Here is a 21171-nt window from a genome sequence, read left to right on the forward strand (position 1 = left end):
TCTCCTTTAACTTTTTTGTTTATCTCATAAAAAGGCGTGTTACTTATAATTCTCACAAGTAAAAAGTTCTGAATGTTTTTTCTTAAAGCTATCTGTATCAAATTTAGTATTGATGTTTATTGCTATGAATCTAATATCAAGAACATTTGGTTTAAACCCCATGAGTATTCATTGTAAAAAGAATTAAACAAATCCAATGATAAATTAAAAATGTTTAATGGTACAGTGGATTGAGACCAAATGCTGACAATACAAATATTGTTGAACAAGGCCATACAGTAAAACTTTGTTATAATAATAAACATTGTACAAGTTAAAACTCTACCTTCGTGTGTACACAACCTCTGACATCACACAATGTACATGTTGTACAACAATTAATGCTGTACACATCCAAAACCCACACACACACTAATTTGTTTATGCATACAATATTTACAGTTGAAATTTAAATAATAAACTCATTAATGATCATACAGTAACAGTAATGTTTTATTCAACATTCAGACTGACAAGAAACATTCAAACAAATTACTTGTTGGTCTAATTGATTAGGGTTTTATTGATATCACTTTAATTACATGTATCTAATAAAGGTGAGAGGTTATGATGTTTTCTTCAAGTATATTCCTTTTGAACCGGTTCACTAATATACATTTTACAACATTAGAAAGAAAAAGAAAAAAAAAGGGGGGGGGTAGAATTGTTTATTATTGAAACAAATTTCAGAAGATGTAGAAGCAACTTGTTTAATTCATTTAATTTGTACCCAGATAAATTGTAGTCCATTAGCTCTGAACAGTCACAATGTTACATATTCAATCAAAATGCAATTTAAAAATGTTTTGAAATAAAAAAAAACAGGTCTCAGTGAGCTCTGAAATATGCAAGTCCGGCAGATGGAGCACAGACTCTGCTTAGTGAGCACAACAGGTCAAACAGAACAGTGAGGGCAGGAAGTAGCAGACAACTCTATCACATTCACAGAAATGTATCAGATATCCTTCATTTTTTAAAGAAAACAAACAAATTAAATGAATAAATGTTACAACCAACCATAAGCAACTAATGTTACTGGCCTAGCCTCATGTCTGCACATTTTATTAAGACATTATTTTTTGTAAAAGTTTACAAACAAAATTGGTTTGTTTATATATAATCATGAATGTTCAGGAATAACAAACTATTAGTATATGTTCTAGAAAGGTCATGTACAATCATGGATTAACTTAAACATCATCCTGTTGTGTAATTGCCTAACTTCCTGAAATTTAAAGGATATCAAATTAAATTGATTACTCTCCAAATCAGATTGCCATGCTAATATAAAAGCCTCAGCTTGCAAAGAATAAGAAATAAAAACTAAAGATTTTGTGTGGAAATACAAATTCATAAGCTGTCCCCAAAGTGGTTCACCCAGACAGTCTCAGCATTAATATCCGAAGCTATGAGCTACAAACTATCAACAACCACAAACCTACCTCTGTTCATACAAAAGAAACGTGTGGGTCAAAAGTGTTGCCGTTATGATTGTATTATTAGTCCGGCAAACAGCATGATACCGCAGGGTATAGAGATATATTAATGTTGTCATTATTATTTTTACTTTGATGATATTCATGAATTCAATGAAATGATTGTTATAAGATTACGGTTCAGCGTAAGCCTGGCCTAATGGATGTTATTAAATGATTATTTAACTGATGTTTGGTGAAGGGCCAATCTCTTGTTCAAGGCCTATGTAAGAGCCCTTCCCTTTGGTCTGAAGAGATCAGCTGATGTGGTAGCACCAACAATACATGAAACACTTCGTAGTAAAACTTGTTTTAAAATATATTCAATTACATAGACACAAAATGCATTCTTTCTATTCAAAACAAAAAATATTCTGTAGATTGCACTTTTTAGTTAAAAAAAAACTTTTACAACATTTTATTGTGAATAACAAAGCTGTTTGTGTAAATATAAAATATATAAGAAATAAACTCCCATACTTAATATAGCGCTCCCCCTTTTTTTAACTAGTAAAATAGTAGTTTTTAAATGGTGAATTCTATATTTTTAAAGGAACAAATACTTTAATATTTAATCTAAAAAACAAAATGTTAGTTTTTCAGAAGATAAAAAGTAGCCCCAGCACAAGATCTTTGCAAGCTGCAAAATATGAAAATGAACAATTTTTTCAGATCTTAACATGACAGGCAAGCAGACGGACATCAGGCAGAAACACAAAACAAATAGTGGCTTTTCCCCTTTCAGGAGCTGCAAAAAAATTACTATATGCCACTCATTTTAAATTTTTTTTAAATTTGTTTTCCTTATTACTTTTGTAGGCTTATTACTTTTGTAGGCTACTAAAACTATAGGCTTACTCAAGTAGTTCCTCACTGTTATTATTCTGGTATAATAAATAAAAAATCATTTTGATACTAAATGTAGCATACACATAACTTACTACAGAACAATGTCTGGCACTCCTTCTGCTGTAACTTGTTCTAATATTTGCCTGATCAGTACCACGAGTACTGAAGCAATATTAATTCTCAGATTTCTGACCTAAATCATTTCATCACTATGTGAAATTACAAACATTAAATATCTTGAACAAAAACTGTTTCTTGTGGGTATAGTCCAATCTCTTTTAATGTAGTCTCTCCATCCATTTGGGAGAGCTTACGCCTAGGGAAGTTTGTCACAAGTTCAAACTTATCAGCAGAAAAACCTTTAGCAGCACATAGAACAAATAAGGCCTGGAAATATAAGAATATTTCTTTCTTTTAATGCAGGTACCAAATTTTAAAAAATCAAATTTTTAAATTTATTAGATTACAATTCTTTGAAGGACAAATATTTAGACCAAAATTATTTTTTTTTAAATAATAAGCAATGAATCTTTTTTTTAAATTCATTTTTCATTAGTGGTTGTTCCGCTTTGCCCATTATGGCCCTTATCAAGTGAATGAACCCTTGCTACCTGGCCCCTCTGCACACAGTGAAACAGCAGACAGTTCTATAGTACTTTTTGTAGTGATACAGCCAGTTGCACAAAAATTAGAAATTGAAATGATCCCCATGCCAAAAAAAAAAAAAGATATCTGGAGTATTACAAGTTTCATTAATAGCCATAATCTTGGAAGTTTAAAAAAAAAGGTTTAACCAAAGGCCAGATTTATTTTAAGGCTTTCCTTGTATTACCTTTAGTTTTGATGAGTTGGGTAACTCAATTTGCTCTCTCTTGTTTTCAGGATATCTCATTAAAATTTTACTCACTGGATCTGCAGGGAAACAAAAAAATCTTTGTGAAAAAGTACTTAACTATTTTACATATCTAAAAATATTAAATAATTAAAGTTAGAGAAGAAAAGATACCAGAAAAAGAAAAAAAAAATGCAAACCTTCAGGGTTACCCCAATGTATTTTCCAAGAATGTTCATCAACTACTCCATCTGTTCTGTCAGAGCTGCAATCAAATGCAAGCTGTGAACTGTATGGAGAGTCATCCAATGTACAGACATCTGGCGTACACACCTCAGCCTCTCTACTGCCTATCATGTCAATGAGAGAACTATCAGTGTCTATTTCAAGGGGAGCGTCATGCCCTGTGTGTTGGGAGGAAGAGCCAGCCCAAATGTTCTGTCGTGGACTAGAACTGGGGCCAACACTTTCCTGTGGGTAAATGTCTAAGGTACTAGAGACTCTGGATAAATTACTGGACGAAGATTGAGCAGATGAGGATGGACGAGAAAAGGGTGACGGCAACCGGCTGGAGGATGGAAGTAAGGGTTGCTTTAAACGTTCATGCTTAGGATTTGTCAGATCTTTGCTGGACTGTTTGGAAACACTGACTTTTGAAGAGGAAGAATGTCCATTGGACCTAGGTGGAGAAGATACAATGACTTCATCCGAGTCTGAAAATGTTTCTACATCAGAGTCTTCTAGTAGATCTGCATCAGAATCAGATTCTATATACTGTGGTGAGCTGGGCTTAGCTTGGTTCTCTACCAGAGAAGCTTGTATAGCTGCTTCCATCTGTTCTTGTTCTGTGGCATCAATGATGGAAGGTTCCTAGCAAAAGATTTTACAATAGCTTTAGTTGAAAAATAATTTAAAAAAAAAAAAAAATTTTTTTTTAGTCATGAGATGCCTTTACTTTAAACACATTAACTCAATGAGTGCGGAGAGTCTATCCATAGATGGTCTGACTGCCCCTAAACGCACGAAACGTCTATCCCATAGACGTTCGTATCCTACCTTTGTTTCGGTGCATTTTTAAATTAAACTTTTAAACTAACAACAGTGGAACTATTTTTACTTTATAAAAGAGTTCTTCATCCTTTGTTTACATAGAAATTAGAAGCTTTTGGCTTTATTTAGACATTTATTTTTACTTTTTTTTACGATGTAAAAAAACGTCTCCATGACTACCCCAGTCCAAGACACACCCACAATGTTTACTACTGAAGAAACTTTATAATTATTCTAACATTTATCACAAATAAATAGTAATAATGAAGAATTTGATCTAGATATATAGATTAGATCCAGGTAAGTCTAAATTTAAATTTAGCGTATTTATATCTATATTATTAGTATTTAGATCTAAATCTATTATTGTCAGTAGGCTAGGTCAGTAGGTGTAGAGTGTAGATCGAGATTGACTAGATCTAAGCTTTTATCTCTAGTTTTAGACTCTAGATCTAGATATATCTCTAGATCTAAGCTTATGATAAATAAAAAGAAAGGAAATGGTAGATCTACATCAAATAATCATCCACTGTGGGCATTATTTGCCCATTTTCTTTTTTTTGTTTTAGTATTGTTTATCTGTAAAAATCTACAACATAATGGACATGGCTATGCTTGTCCAAGACACACCCACAATTTTTACAACTGAAGAAGCTTTATAATTCTATTTATACTTCTATGAATAGTAATAATGAAGATTTAGATCTTGATCTACATTTAGCATAGGATGAAACAGACTTGGAAATTATTAGCATTTAGATCTAGTATTGTCCTTAGGCTTAGGCTAGGTCTGGAATGTAGATAAAGGTTGACTAGATCTATGCTTTTATCTTTACACCTGGGTAGATCCCTATAGATCTAAGCCTAAGATAAATGAAAACAACAGAAATGGTAGATCTAAATCCAATATTCATCCACCATGCTGGGCTTTTTCTTGGTATATTTTCTAGCAATTGTTATTTAGTATTGTTTATCAGTAAAAATCATCACCATGACTATAGGCCTACTTATACAGGTTCAAGTTGCACTCTGTCTTGTAAGTACTCCAAAAGGTTTACTACTAAATAAAAGTGAAATATAAAACTATTCTAGATCCATAATTTATTACAAAGGAATAGTAATTATGATGTAGGTCTAAATCTTAGGTATAATGAATTAGAATTTTTATTGTCCTTCAGCTAGTTAGAGATTTATGCTTTGATCTCTCGCTAGCCTATGTCTTGCACTGGTCTAGTATTAGAATGAAAAAGAAGATAAATCTAGATCTATATCCCATTGATTCAAATGTACATAATATCTTAGTACATTTGATTGATAGATTTAGTACTGGTATCTATTGTTATTGGTAGAAATAGTGCAATTTTTTTTCCTTTTTCTGACTAAAAAGCCATGTAAAAATAATAATATAATCAGTGATTCATCATTTTTTATTTACTGTTTTATCACATTTCTTTTTGAAAATGATGTCAATAGTCTAATATGATTTTTCAACAGTAATGCAAAGATCAAAATCTATATTTAGGTCTCAGAAGTTCTAAAGCTGGCATCCATTTTTTTTTTAGGGTCATATTATTTAGATTATAATTTGTATCTTATATTTAAATAGAAAGATGTTTACATTTTCACATTCTCCATTCATTTACCTTTACTTTGATACCAAATTGTTACTACAGCTTTATTGGTACTTGAATAATAAATTTTTGTTTTAGGCATGTTTGGAACATTTTCTTTTTTTTTTCCAAAAAAGTAGCTTTTTTTAAAAACAAAAAACACTGCACTCAATGAGTTAAACTAAGCATCTACTCATATTCAATTGTTATCCCATTTGAATAGAGAAAAGTTGTAGCTATGACAAGCACAATAAAATACTGACAAAGCAAACAGAATGCAATGCCATGCAAACTTTATAATGTTAAATAGAAAAAGCTTATGCTTAATGTACAATTAAAGTGGCTTTTTTTTTCAGTTTGAAGATTTAGATAGAGAGCAGTATTTCACGTAGCTATGAAGTCCTAGGTGTGACCTACATATTTTATAAAACCCAATACAAACTAAACCCTTAAGTTCTCTGTTGCATTGTATAAGCCTGTTTTCAGCAATAGTTGTCCTTTTGGTCTCCTATGTGTATCCTAACCCTTAACCCATATGTTAGAAATCTTCAGCTCTTTTAGAAGTAGCTTGGTACCAGGGGTTCTCCTTTACATTAGTTAAGGCAAGCTGGTGCCTGAGATAGTCTTTAAAGCATTTCCAAGGAGCATTTCTGTTAGTCCATTCTCCTTTGAACTTGCTGAAAAATATTGGCTTTAACATACTGTGATCACCCCTATAGGATAGGGGACTTACCATAGCTGTAAAATAGTAAGCTATTTACTTTTTGATATTTTGGGGTTTTGGCACATCGGCACAATTTAGGCCATGTCGTGCCCAAAATAGTAAGCAGTGCCCCTTCACTCTCCAAAAGGCATTAACCAAAAGACTATCTTAAAATGGATGTTTATATTGAATGGAAATAATCTACAAAAAAAAAACTCCAATGTCGACAAATTAAATAGGTCAGAACATTATAAATATACACAAGTGAGAGATAGCACCAAGATACTTTGCTGCGCAATGGAATATTTTAATTGTAAATTCTGATGGGGAGGGAATCAGATCTTTAATTAGGATAATAAATCATAACTCAAATCCCTCATATAAAATTGGACTGAGTTACAAAAAAAAAATTTGTTACAAGCCATGTGTTTAACAAGTTTGGTGGTCTAGATAAAAGTCTAGAGTTAATACAATGCTATATGTGATGCTGAAACTTGTACTTACAGACAGAAAACTGTATGTATCATTACTTACCCTTTTAAGCCTCTTAGCAGGTGGTGATGCTAAACCAGAGTTTGGAACAGGACTCAAGCTTAGAAAATTTTGAGCTGTTCAATGCAAAATATAATATTAGTAAAAGAGACACACACAAGTACAACTTATGTTCAACTACAAGAGACACACACAAGTACAACTTATGTTCAACTACAAGAGACACACACAAGTACAACTTATGTTCAACTACAAGAGACACACACAAGTACAACTTATGTTCAACTACAAGAGACACACACAAGTACAACTTATGTTCAACTACAAGAGACACACACAAGTACAACTTATGTTCAACTACAAGAGACACACACAAGTACAACTTATGTTCAACTACAAGAGACACACACAAGTACAGCTTATGTTCAACTACAAGAGACACACACAAGTACAACTTATGTTCAACTACAAGAGACACACACAAGTACAACTTATGTTCAACTACAAGAGACACACACAAGTACAACTTATGTTCAACTACAAGAGACACACACAAGTACAACTTATGTTCAACTACTAGATGAAGAGTAAAAAAATGACAAGAACATTTTAAACAGCAGGTTGCCTGTTGACTGTATCCCCAAAGCTTCTTATCCATTAATTTACAGCATCAAACCCCAAAACAAAATGTAAGCAATATTGTAGAGTACATTTAAAAAAATTATACTTTAGTGTACTAATATGTCATTCATATCTGCAAGACATCTACTAACTATCATAATATCTTTAGATTATAAACTTTAAAGCCAAAAACCTATGTTTCTCTTTTGTCTTAATGAGTTAATACAATACAGATACTTAACATACAGTGGACACATTCTCACAATGACTTACACACATGCAAACAGAAGAAGAACGACAACTGATTTTAAAAAAAATCATGTTCACTACAAGAATTTTAAGACTAACCTAGTTTACAAAATGTGTCACCATCAGATATTTTATTCCAAACAATTTGATTTTCTCCTGAGGAAAGATATGTACAAATAGATATAAATTATCAAAGTTATGTTTAAATACATAGAAAATATATTATTTAAGATTTTACAGCCTTCGTGAGCGCAGCTGACAAAATTTTTAAAAAGCTGGTTTATGTGATGACTAACTGAACATCGCATGAGGCATTTCAAATAATAAGTGAGCTGCTTTCCTTTGCAGACCTCTGATTCATAGAGAAATTCACATGTAGTATTTTAGGCTCTACATCTTTAAATCAAACAAAAACATTTTTTCCACAAAACCAAAGAAGAAAAAAGAATAAGATTCTTATTTTTTTTTAATACATCTGGAAATTGAAGAGCTTGTATAAAAAAAAATAAATGTATAAAATACTTAAGAACAAATGGTAAGAATTAATATAATGAAATATAGTGAGAGTGAATGCTGTCTAGGAGTCTAAGGTAGACATAAAATAAGTGCCAATAATGAAGAGCTTGGATGTTTTTTTTTAATGTGTACATTCATAGGAATATTTTGTCATGAATTTGGAAATTGTCTTTGATGTGTGATAGAATTATAAAGGTTTTTTCTCCACCTGTCAATGGGTCAATCACAGCAACATAAGGCCATTGTTTTAGTTTGTAAAACTGCATGAATCTTTTTCCTTCTTCACTGTCATTGTAAACCTGAGAACACATGCAAATAGGAGTGATGAACATCTGGTTGACATTGGATTTATGAAGACATCAACATTACTTAATCACTCAGAATTAATAGCTGAATCTCAAGATTAAAGAAATAGATATTTTAATTGCTTTATCAATGACCTCAACCATTCCAAAATTAGATAAGGATTATAGAAAAAAAAAAAAAAAATATATATATATATATATATCTGACAACAAATATATAAGTAATAAAAATCAGATAATATATAAATTAGTTATTTAAATATAATCCAATTTTCAATTATTATTGTTAAATTCACAAAGTCATAAATCATGTTAAGTCTTCCTCTCTGTAATTATTTTCCTCCTTCCAATAGTATTATTCATTTTGCTCATTTGTGTTTCACTATCTTGTTCAGACTAAACTTCAATGACTTTTTTGTTTGTTATCAAAAAAATTTTATATTTGGTATCAAATTATAGGAGAATGCATGCTCTTTTTACACAACACAAATTAAAGTTTATAAATTCAAAAATTCATTTAGTTTAATGGGTTCAAATCAATGGTGGCATTGTCAATTAGGAGAGAAAGCGTTAAAACTGTCTTAACTTTTAACAAGCTTGTAAAATCTCTATGAAGATTTTATTTCTAATGGTGAAAATGACCAGTTTTAAGTAACTTAGCAAAATGTGAAATGTTTAGTACCTGCCAGAAAAGGAAATGTTTCTTGATAATACTTCGTGCCTCTATGTTACTCCAGACATCTCTATTGAGCAGTTGACAAGGAAACTCTTGAACATTCTGGACATTAACCAGCAACCATTTATTTTGGGATGAGCCAGCATCTCTAGCCTGAACAGTAAAAGAAAATATTACAAAATCTTCTGCACAAGCTTTCATTGTATAAAAAAAGGTATCAACAAAATAGAAAAAAAAAAAAAAAAAAACAAGAACTAATGGGGCATGTCAGATCATGGAAAAAAAAAGAATTATGATGTCATGTATATATGAGCAGGAAAAACAAAAATTCTCTTTGCTGGTTTACTTTGGTAATTTGTTTGTTCAACATGTTTTTCCTTTAGAAGTGTTAATTATTATATCATAGCTTACACTTCAGCAAGACGATTGGGGTCGGGGTTGGCAGCAGGCAGGATTCAAACCTGCCAACATAAAAAAAATAAAAAACAGTCCACAGGGCATACCAGGCAGCCGATTCTTCTTGGTGTGCACCGTTGAAGACTAATAACAGACAGATATTGAGATGAACAAGGAGAGGCAGTTGATTCCGTCTGTGAGGGGGGTGGCAAACTAGGAAGTCCTATGCCGAACTGGAAGTCAACCACTTAATGAGGTTGTGACAGAGTGTCGCATGAGGTTTGCGGGACATGCCCTCCAACAAAATGAACTACGTATACCAAGAGTTGTGATGACATGGAAGCCAATACGAGGAAAGTGCAAACAGGGACGTCCTCGTATAAATTGGTGCCACACTTTCATGGAAGACCTCAGAGAAGTGGACACCCAGGTGGGAAGAGGCTTCGGACATTGACATATCTTTGTGAAGACAGCTTGCAGCACAATGTGGCATATGGCGCAGGAGATTCAAGTATGTAAGTAAGAATGGAGAAACTGAACCGCGACCTGATTTAGTGGCTAGATAGTGACTAAATTTCTGAATAAAGTTTTTATATCTATGAAATGTACATAACATGATTCATACAACTTTTGAAAAAAGGAATTCCAGACATTTATCTTCAGACTCTCTAACAGTAATGCTACCTGGACGTGTGGCATGCGGTCTGGACTGCCATGGTCCTGGATTTTAACCCTGCCTGCCACTATCCCCTACCATACTGTGGGAGGTTTAGACTAAGATGTAATTAATAATCTTCAATTCTGAAGGAACATCCAAAACATTTTTAAAAAGTAATTAATCTTCTAGCACTTGGGCAACTTATATAGATCTACTATAAAATTATAGCCTAATTGATCTAGCTTACTTGTAAAGTATCATTCGAAATCTCAAAGCTAGTCTAATAGGCCTTAAACCATTGCAAGTCATGGAGCTAATTAAAGACTTCTTTAAAAATTGATATTAACTTTCAGAATAAAGACAAAGTATGTTTATCAATTCTACAAATTGGAAGAAGATTTAATGTTTAACTAACAGTTTCTTATTAAACAGAAACTTAACACAGTAGTCAAGTGTTAAAAAATGGGACAATGCACATATTTTAAAAGTGCTTACTTACACTTTGAAAGGTACCTTTATAAGTTATGTCTATGGGTGGGCGGAACAAATCCTCTAGGTTTCTCTTTTTTGATGGCTTTTTACCTCTCAGGGATTCATCATAATCATCTGCAAATCAAATTTCATATCAAAAGATTTAGCTCATATTTTCCTAACGAATAACCAAAAAGACTATACATAAAAAGTCAAAGAAGATGGCTAAGCAGCTATAATAGTTACATTTAATTTTAGTTCTACAGAACCAAGTGTCTAAAAGTAGGCTACTAATTAAAAAGAAAATATACTACTGATAAGATAGTTATTGAATGTGAAAGTAAATGTTGATATAGTTGTTAAATTTTGTTTTTAATGAATATACCCACAAGCTTCAGCTTGAAAGTCTCTGAATCCATCAAATACTGAGGGTACCTGTCGTCTGGGCCTTCTCATTCTCCATGCACCTGCTCAGAAAGATACATTAACATATATTTAGAACAAAGCTGGTTTCTATTAATAATTGTGGTGATAGAACATTCTTCTTCTTCTAGCCAGCTTTTTGCTGCTGAGCTGTGAACTCTTTTGCAGACTGTGCAAAGGAAAAATAGTATGCAATTTTTTTCAGTTGTTCAGCACTGCCGTACAGGGTGTTAGTTATGTTGGGCTGGAGTGGTAGTAGGGTCTGCTTAAGGTGGATTAGGAAGGGGCATTCAAAAAGGATATGGTTTACGGCTTCACCCTTGTGATAGAACATAACCAGTCCAAACCAGACAAGACTTTCTCAGGCATATAATTATTTTAAATTGGAGATTTACAATTTTATGTTTAGATTATATCTGATCTATGCTTTGAAGACATGTATTTTGTTAACTTTGTTTCCATTCATCTGTGACATTTGTGTGTGTAGGAAACATTTCAACAACAAGGTAAATAACTTTAAAGTATCATAAGACATTATTTACACCCTTTTCTTTTTTTTCTCTACCCCCCTTCCCTTTACTATTCTTTAAAAGTACAGTGAAACTGGTACCTGCTACACCTGGATCATCTTCAATAAGTACTTCAGTTTTCTGTGGTATTGGAGCTCTAACATTGTCACTGGAACAGACAAAATTAGATAACACAGATAACAACTAGCACAGAGAAGAGCAAGACTACAAACTACATGCCAAACAAGTGAGCTGAGATATTAAGACAACTTTCTTACCTTTCATTACAAAGAGATTCTGGTATAGTTTCAGGAACAGCAGGACCAACCCCATCATTGTCCATATGCATGCCAACTGCCATGTCAAGATTACCAGCACAAGCTTCCAATAAGTTCCTTGCAACATTTCGAGTTGCACCTTGAAGACATTAAAGGATAATAAAAATAAAAGAAAAGTATTTAAAAAAAGGAAATATATTTTAAATGTGAACTATATATAGACAATATAGAGTTGTTGTTTTTTAAATAAATATTTTTACACGTTCATGTTTATAGTAGATTAAGTAGATTGTTTTATTTTTTAAAATAAATAGTTTTAAATAGTTCATAATATAGATCTAAATAATAATCTATATTTATAATTACTCTAACTCTAATATTAGGCCTATTTTAGTATTTTTATAATTTAAGTTAGGTCTAGATCTAGACCAAGTCTAGAGTCTAGGGCGACTCTAGGGTCTACTCTCTAGGTACTCTACGACTTAAATTAGTAAGTCTACTAGACTAGTCTTAAACTTAAAGGGAAACTCCAATGGTTTTGACAATTTTTAGTATAATATGTGTTTGGATTTACAGATAATGAATATATTACTCTTTTTTTTTTTATATTTGCAATAATAACTTAGTAATTGATGTTTTTCTGGCGTAATTTTTCTGCGCATCCACCAGGTTTCTCTGTGACATCACACAAACCTATTAATTTAATCTATTGACTTACTGAATAACGGAAAACCATACAGTAAAGTTTACATTCTCGTAAAAGAAATATATCTAAGCCTTGTAAGCAACGAAAAAAATGCGTGTTAAAAGTAGATTTATATGCTTGACTAACCACGGCAGTGTGTATTTTCTCGCCTGACCACTCAACACACAACAAACACTGTCGCTTGGTTGTCTTGTCATGACTGACTACATGTAGTCTAGACTAGCCTTACACTGACCAGTTTGTTCTAATCAGTCAGACACACGATCTATTTACTTCTTGGGACAGGGAGAGGCTTCTATTAGATTAAAATGTTACTTTTTTCTCTCGAGTTGGTTATCCTACTGCTTTTTGGTATATGTAGCCTGACAGCTACAGTGATGGGAACTGACTTTGCAAAAATTTTAGGAAATTTTATACACCAGCGTTTGTCTACTCGCGGCATACCGCAGCTGCTTCAAAAAAAGAAGCTGATGAATATTTTTTAAAAACTAAACAGTACATTTATAATGAGACTTTAAATAATGTTAATAATTACACTATGCATGATATAAAATAAGATTATTTATTCCACAAATAAAGACATATACTTTAATTGTATCCACAATGATATAAAAAAAATATAACAGAGTCTGAGTCATCATTTGGTTCTTATCTTTTTTGAAGTTGTTGGAGTTGAATTATGAGGTTTCCTTTTTTTAGGCAAAGCTCTGGCTTTCAACTTTGATTTGATGTTTTCAACCAATGCATGTACATTTGTTTTACTATGAACAATCTTTTGTACATTAAGATGGGAGAACTTAGATTTTTTCTCTTCTTGCTGAGCCTGGAGTCTAGTTTTATATCTGGTCCATGCAGTCTGTACATGAAAAATTAATGCCTTATCAACAGGTGTTGTGGCAACATCTTCTCTGTGGAACAACTTGAGAGAAGTTGTGTGTTTTGATTGTAAAAAATATCTGACTTTTTGAAATGCTTCATAAGTTTGACACACCATTCTGTTTGTTTTTTTAGTAATCAAACTGTTCATAAATGAGAAGGAGCTCTCTACTCTGGGCCCACTAAAAATACTTAAGCAGCCACTAATCATTTTAAAAAAAAGAGGATATTGGTCTGGGTGGCTTTTAAAATAAATAGCCCACCAGTGATCAATTCTGTCCTTAGCAAAGTCTTTTGACTGGAGACTGCTGTCTATTTGGATCTGTCTTATCTCCTCTTGAACAGCAGCAACTTCTTCACAGTTAAAAAATGGCATTTTCTCTGCTAGTTGGCACAACATCTTCATATTTTGGGAGTGTCCAACTGTACCAGGGTTTATTGCCCTGAGTAATCTAAGAGTTTTATTTTTTAAAGCAAACTTTTGCAACATATATTTGGCACAGTCTTTGTATGCCACTAAAAGCTGATTGAGAAACATTTCTGAAACATTTACTTTAGATTGTCCAGTATACAGTAATGAATAGTTTAAAAAAACATCTTTGTCTAAATCAAAATCTGCTACTTTGGAAAAATCAAAATCTCTAACTGTCTCAGGTTTTACAAAACAAATTAAAAAATTTTTGATAAGTTGAATTTGCTCATCAAAAAGCAGATGAATTCTTGGTTCTTTTGATTCAAATAACAATATAAAAGATTTAAACAATGGCAAGACTCCCAAATACAAATTTAAAAGCTGGTCCAGTTTAGGTCTAGAGAAAAACAATTTTTCATAAATTCTAACTTTTCTTGCTTTTCCTGCAGGTGTTAATGTTTTACATCTCAAAGAAGACAAAATTGAATAAATATTTTTTCTACTGTCTTTAGAAATATTCTTAAGAATATTAATAATTACACTATTGTAAGCCATTTTATCTTCAGCTTTTAGCCAGGCATAGTAAAAAACTGTTAGAGGTTCTAGGTTATCAACAAGATCTACTGAACAATCCAATACAGATAGCCACCTATGTGGAACTCTTTCCTTTGGTCTGTAATACTTTTTACCTAATGATAATGATATGTCTTCTAAGAAAGAATTGAGGTCACTACCAAAATTGAAATCAGTGTGAAGATCATCAAGTAGATTTTCTACAAATTTATCAAAATGTTGACAAAACAATTTCACAATATTATGGACATGATGACAAACATCATTATCAATATCTAAAAGTTTTGGAGCAATGGTCTTTAGCTTAGTTAAAAAACCTTGTTTACATCCAGTCATGTAGCTAGCTGAGTCAGTAAGACATGAAACTAAATTACTAACTGGAATGTCATCTTTAGTGAACTGCTGCATAACAGCATTGTAAACAGTGGTTGCATTTACTGTAGTTAAATGAATTGAGGCATAGAGGTGTACTACACTTTCTTCCTTATTGAAAAATGATACCAAAATGTTGAGAATCCGTTGTTTACTTCCTTGACTGGTTGCTTCATCCAGATTGAGTGAAAATGGATATCTGTTTAGAAAGAAAAGATGTGATCTTAGTTGCATTGAAAATTTTACAATAATTAGATCTAGAATAGTTCTAAATTAAATATAAAAGTTACGTTCTTGAAAGAAATAAAATTAACTTACCTTTTCATATCAGCAACTAATCTTTTGTGAAACACAGAAGAAAGTCCATCTCGAAGTTTGTAAGATGTAGATTTTCTATCCATAGACAATTGTGACAGAGCTTTAGAATCTCTGCTGAGTTCTTGAGCTAGAGCAACCAAGTGAGGAGCAATGCTAAGTGGCAGAGAATGCTCAGCAATAAAACTACATAGTAAGGCTTCCTGGTGTGACACCCTATCTTTCATGCTTACATATACAGCTGTTGCAGGCTCATTACACAATGTAGAACACTGGGCTTGTAAAACATTAGGTGCTAAACCATAGATAGTTTGTATTGGCTCAGTCACTGCCTGTTCAAGATTTTTTCTGTTTTGAAACAATGCTGGGAGGCTACTTGAAGATTTAAGAGTTGACCTTGTACTTTGATGCTTTTTAGAAGTTGCGTGAATTTTAATAACTTTTTTCCCAGCAGAACCATACTTTATTTTTTCTTTACAAATGATGCACCAGGCGACCCCAGGATCTTCTAATTTCCTAATATAGCTGGAAAGAAAGTCGCCCATACAATCTTTCTCCTCCATCCATACCCATTTAAATTTATTCTTGACATTTTTGTCAATTTGTTTTATACAAGCGCTTTCTCTGTTTACTATTTTAATTTTAACACTACCGTCACTGCCTGACATTTTAAAAACAACTTTGAACAAGATCTCACAATGTCAGCATAAGAAAACGAAACTAAACTAGATCTAGTAGATCTAATCTAGAAAAGATTTAATGCGCGAACTGCACGCAAAGAAATAATCCATGAAAAAAATAAAAGAACAAAAATAGATCTAGATCTAAATCTAGATCTTCAAAACCAAATTGATGCGCAATCATTCACTATAGATCTAGAAACCCGACTAGTTCTCTCTAGTGAAAACAAGATCGAGATTTTAAAAGTTTTGCGTGGGATTTTTTCTACCTTGTAGATTTAAATAGACTAATATCGGATGTGCGCGTGTGCAAAAGATATTACAGTATTTCATTTCGCATTCTTCATTAATGGGAATATAACAAAATCGATTTTTTTGTTTTAAAAAGAAAATCGGATTTTTTAAAAATAAAATATTGGGGAAAAAATCGGATTTATTGTCGGACATAATGGATCGGACGATATTACAGTCTTATTTCGCATTTTTTCATTAAAGGGAATATAATAAAATCGCAAAAAAAAAAAAAAAAAAAAAAAAAAAAAAAAAATCGGATTTTTTTTTTTTCAGAAATGTCGGCGGGAAAAATTCGTCGGATCTTTTTTCGGACAAACGGGATCGGACGAAATTATCGGAATTCCGACAATTGTCGGAAAATTCCCATCACTGCAGCTACTGTAAGAAAGAAGCGATATATGATTGGTTAAATCGAGTTTCCCTTTCAGTATTGTTTAGGGAAGTGATGTTTGCCTAACCTAAAAACTAAATCTCACAGAACCCCGTTTTTTTGGAGATGTCAAGAATCTACTGTCTAATTTATTAAATATATTAATAAATGTTTCTAAGCCTAAGCATTTAAATAAAAAATGGTAAAATCTTTACTAATACTAATAGAGTATAAAACAACTTTTTACACAGAATTTAAATAGATCTAAGTCAATAACTCAAATTTGAAAAACCATCGGAGTTTCCCTTTAAGTCATAATATTAATTAGAATCTATAACTTAAGTCTTAATAAGTTTAAGTAAGACTCTTTGATAGATCTAGACTCTTTTTACTACTTTTAGTCAAGTCACAAGACAAGTCGGTATTAGTTTACGTGACTAGAAACGCAAAATCAGGTTTCTCTTATATTTTAAGAATATGCAGAAAAAAATGCAGATTACAAATATGTAATTTGATTTCCTCAGAGATAAATAGTTTTTAAAATATATATTTTTAAGTTTAAGTTTTATTTCTTATTACCATATATTGTCAATGGAAATATGCCAATTTGGTTTTAAGGCTTAATACTAGACTATCTCCTTTAAATTACTTGCCAACATTTTTCTGTTGCTGTTTTGTCTTTCTTTCTAGCAGCTATTAGTTTAGATTTTAGATCTAATATTAAATTCATTTAAAATGATAGCATAGGCATAAGCCTTATAAATGCCATAAGAGGATAAGGCAAGGGCATAAGTGATAAGAACAAAAAACTCTTCAAAAAAAGTTATTGAAAAAAAGAAAACAACTTCATCAATTTATTAATAATTAATAATATTAACATTTTTTTTAGACCTTCATTTCAGTAAATACACTTAAAAATTCATAAGTTGACAGCATTAGAACAAAAATCTCTTCAATATAGATAAGGGAGATAAATATGCTTAAAAACAACATGGTGGTCAGTAAAGATATCTGGGCATCTAAACTATTACCGACAAGTCTACTGACTAAAGTCTCAGTCTGTTACTGTTACTGAGTCTGTAGTCTACTAGACTATGGATTATCGAGGAATAACTGTAGATCTATTCAAAAACTCTATGTTTAGATATAATTTGGTAATTTAATTCACTTTTATTCAGTCAAATATTAAAGAATAATTTAAAATACTAAATACTAACCAGTAACTGCAATAAATTTATCTATTAAATCGGAATTCATTGAATGACTACTGGAGGTAGCCATGACAGATTGTCGATTTCCGCCAGATGCTACCAACTAAAAAGTCATCCATAAAAAAGATTTGTTTTTATCAAGATTTCGTCTAGATCATTAAAATTTTAATAATTAATTAATGCGAAGATTATGCCCTATTATATAAAATATAGAGTCTATCATTTTATTATTGACAAATTTTATCAAATTAAAGAAGTCTTTAACTAAAAAATATCGGCTATAGATCTACTTTTAAGGTGTAGAGTGTAGACCTAGATCTAGTAGTAGTAGTAGGCCTACGCATTTTAATTCCGTCGTACTTTGGACAAAATTGGACATATATATATAGATCTATAGATGATAATAGATCTACATACGTAAGTCATCTTTTCATGAAAATATGCAGGGCACTGTACAGTTTGACAGTTCTGTCTCTAAGCCATTCTTCATCAAGAGCGGAGTAAAACTATGATATGTTCTGGCTCCAATTTAACACCATTCAGTATCTTTTTTTTCAGTTGTACTCACCAGCTCTTATGAATCCCTGGAAAATGGAGTATATATCCACAATAGATCCGATGGAAAGCTATTTAACCTGGCACACCTTAAAGACAAAACGAAGAGATGGCGTATTCTTGATTAGGGAACTGCTGTTCGCCGATGATGCGGCACTCGCATATCTCATTCACAAGAAGGTTTGCAGAGGCTTGTGGATGCTCTGGCAGCTGCTTGTCAAGAGTTTAGCCTTACAATAAACCTCTCCAAAACAGAAATCCTGGCACGAGATGTCGCAGAAATACCAGCGATACATACTGGAAATCACAACACTTACAGTGGTGCAGGAATTCACATACTTGGGAACAATAATAGCCAGCAACCTAGATTTAGACACTGGGCTGACAAAAAGAATAAAAGAATAGGAAAGGCTTCTGTAGCAATTGTAAAACTCTCCAAGTGCGTGTGGGAAAATAACAAATTGACTACGGCAACTAAAATCCTAGTCTACCATGCTGGGCCGGTCTTAGGCCACTGCAATCTATGCCGCCGCAGTGGGCCCCGCTATTTAATAGGCCCCGCGATGCGATTTTTAGGTGTAAATTATTAAATTAAACCATTTTAACTTATTATTAAAGCATTCCTTGAATTCTCCTGAAATTATAAAATATAAGAAAAAGTCAAGAAAATCTCCTGAAATTATTAAAATTTTCTTAAAACGGATGCGAATCTCCTTAAAAATGACAAAATTGTCATTTCGGGGTGTCATACAATATGGACAACGCCAATCCTACTCGCGATTTAAAAAAAACGGCATAGTCAGCTTTCATTTAATAAAATGTAATATTAAGCTGAATTTTAACCAAAACGAGAAGTTCAAATACTTAATTTACTTTTATAGTCACTGGCAAACAAATAAAGATCTAAGTCTATCTCGACCTCTTAGGAAAAAAACAAAAGTGATATTTTGCTAGTATAAAAGGGAGATCTAAAATTTTATCGGCTTTTTGTTGGAAAACTACTATCTACTTTAAAGTAAATGTAGTTAATTTGACAGTGATTTTGTACTTAGTAAAGTATAAATACAATGCAAAGACGACTTTATTTTCTAATACAAAATCTTAATTTTCACTTATTATCCTTATCACAACCCAAATTAGGCCCCGCGAAATCCGTTTCAACCTGTAGGACCGGTCCTGCTACCATGCCTGCGTTCTGAGCATACTTCTTTATGGCAGTGAGAGGTGGGCAACTTACATGCTTCAAGAACACAGATTAAATAGCTTCCACTTAAATTACGCTGCCTGCGATGCATAATGTGCATCACCTGGAGGGGCCATGTCTCCAACCAGGACGTTTTGAAACGGGCCAAATGCACAGCATCTGCTCTTCTTATAGACCTATAGAGATGACTACGCCGGCTCGGACATGTCACTCGCATGCCTGATGGAAGAATCCCTAAAGACATACTATACGCTGAGCTTGCAGAGGGAATCAGACCCAATTAAGGGCTGCCCAAGACTAACCTACAGAGATGTCTGCAAGCGAGACATGAGAACTACGGGCATCGACCAAAGTATGGGGGAGGCGATAGCCCAAGACCGGACAGCATGGAGACAGACGGTACATGCTGGTACGAACTTTGCCAAGTGCAAAAGAAACGAAGCTGCATCAGCCAAGAGAAAGAAAAAGAAAGATGCCCTGTCATCTAGCCATAGGACGGGTGCATAGGCCTATACATGCACGAACTTGGCAAACTATGTCGCTTCAGAATTGGCTTGATCAGTTACTCCAGATTCTGCCCCGTCTATATAATAAGGCGTGTCTTCGAGTCCGAAGATTAATGAGGAATGCAGTATTTCCCGTGGTTAGGCCGTCCCAGCTGTGACCTATATATTTTGCCACACACAGGGCAAGAATAACCACAGTCCGCCAAAGGTCGATTAAGATTTTATTTTCGCCGTCTGCGTCTGTCCTCGGCAGTGGATTTTCTTTTGGTCTCAAAGCCCCACTCCCCTCCCAAAAAAAAAATTAAAATAGATACAAGACTTTTTTTTTTCAAAAATTCAATTTTTACGGTTTAATAAAATATTAACATAGGCTACTTAAAACAAGATAAAACATAAATCTCTGCGACTAGAAGATATATTTTTACCAATTGTTTTTGTTTAGCGCTATTACATGCTTTTAGTTTTCTAAGTACGCTTATCTAGACCAGTTAAGAAAATGGGAAAGGGAGGGGGGAGAGAAAGAAAGGGATACGTGGATGAATTTACCGTAAATGCTTTTTAAAAACATTTATAAAAAAAAAGGAAAGGGGAAAAACCTGAATTCGAACTCATGGCTCAAACCCTCTCAAGCCGACATACTGACCCCTCTGCTAGTGAAGCGCTTATGAAAATAGAATATTGTATAGTTATCTATTGTTCGTTTCAAACTTACTTTAGAGCGGCGACCTATAAAGGAAACTAATTTAGCTTATACCACCACTTCAGTTAAGAACAATTTCTTTCCCTTGTTCGAGATACCAAATAAAATAATTGATTACAAATAGTTAATTCTGTCCCCTGATGCACATATCTTGTCGTGGTGTGACAGCTTGAGTGCCTCAATGACCCTCAGAGCTATACCGGTGGGAGCTCATCGCTCCTGGCAGGTACTACCAAGCCGGACAG

The 21171-nt window shown here is 32.9% G+C and overlaps 2 protein-coding genes across 2 annotated transcripts; both read right to left on the reverse strand.

Moving 5' to 3' along the window:
- Window positions 1-200: 200 nt before the first annotated feature.
- On the reverse strand, window positions 201-18072 carry LOC106052240 (UBX domain-containing protein 7-like). The gene is made up of 12 exons (XM_056027231.1): window positions 17968-18072; window positions 12153-12291; window positions 11976-12043; window positions 11332-11409; window positions 10971-11077; window positions 9424-9570; window positions 8645-8735; window positions 8020-8076; window positions 7093-7166; window positions 3396-4065; window positions 3196-3275; window positions 201-2750 (listed from the first exon to the last, which is right to left on the reverse strand). The coding sequence occupies exons 1-12, from the start codon at window positions 18029-18031 to the stop codon at window positions 2592-2594; spliced, it is 1734 nt and encodes a 577-aa protein (XP_055883206.1). The 5' UTR covers window positions 18032-18072; the 3' UTR covers window positions 201-2591.
- LOC129925873 (uncharacterized) lies at window positions 13221-17071 on the reverse strand. Its single transcript, XM_056027230.1, has 2 exons — window positions 15410-17071; window positions 13221-15290 (listed from the first exon to the last, which is right to left on the reverse strand). Exons 1-2 carry the CDS (start codon window positions 16072-16074, stop codon window positions 13496-13498), a joined length of 2460 nt encoding a protein of 819 aa, XP_055883205.1. The 5' UTR covers window positions 16075-17071; the 3' UTR covers window positions 13221-13495.
- Window positions 18073-21171: the final 3099 nt, after the last annotated feature.

The sequence above is a fragment of the Biomphalaria glabrata genome, chromosome 4 (assembly GCF_947242115.1).
Source record: "Biomphalaria glabrata chromosome 4, xgBioGlab47.1, whole genome shotgun sequence".
NCBI lineage: Eukaryota > Metazoa > Mollusca > Gastropoda > Planorbidae > Biomphalaria > Biomphalaria glabrata.

Bases quoted from the DNA above. Each gene is read 5' to 3' on its own strand.
- LOC129925873 (XM_056027230.1), bottom strand. From the start codon at position 16,074: ATGTCAGGCAGTGACGGTAGTGTTAAAATTAAAATAGTAAACAGAGAA. The intron at 15,291-15,409 runs GTAAGTTAATTT...CTTTCTAAACAG, and splicing joins TTAGTTGCTGATATGAAAAG to ATATCCATTTTCACTCAATC.
- LOC106052240 (XM_056027231.1), bottom strand. From the start codon at position 18,031: ATGGCTACCTCCAGTAGTCATTCAATGAATTCCGATTTAATAGATAAA. The intron at 12,044-12,152 runs GTAAGAAAGTTG...TGTCTGTTCCAG, and splicing joins GAATCTCTTTGTAATGAAAG to TGACAATGTTAGAGCTCCAA. The intron at 4,066-7,092 runs GTAAGTAATGAT...ATCTTTTGCTAG, and splicing joins CTGCTAAGAGGCTTAAAAGG to GAACCTTCCATCATTGATGC.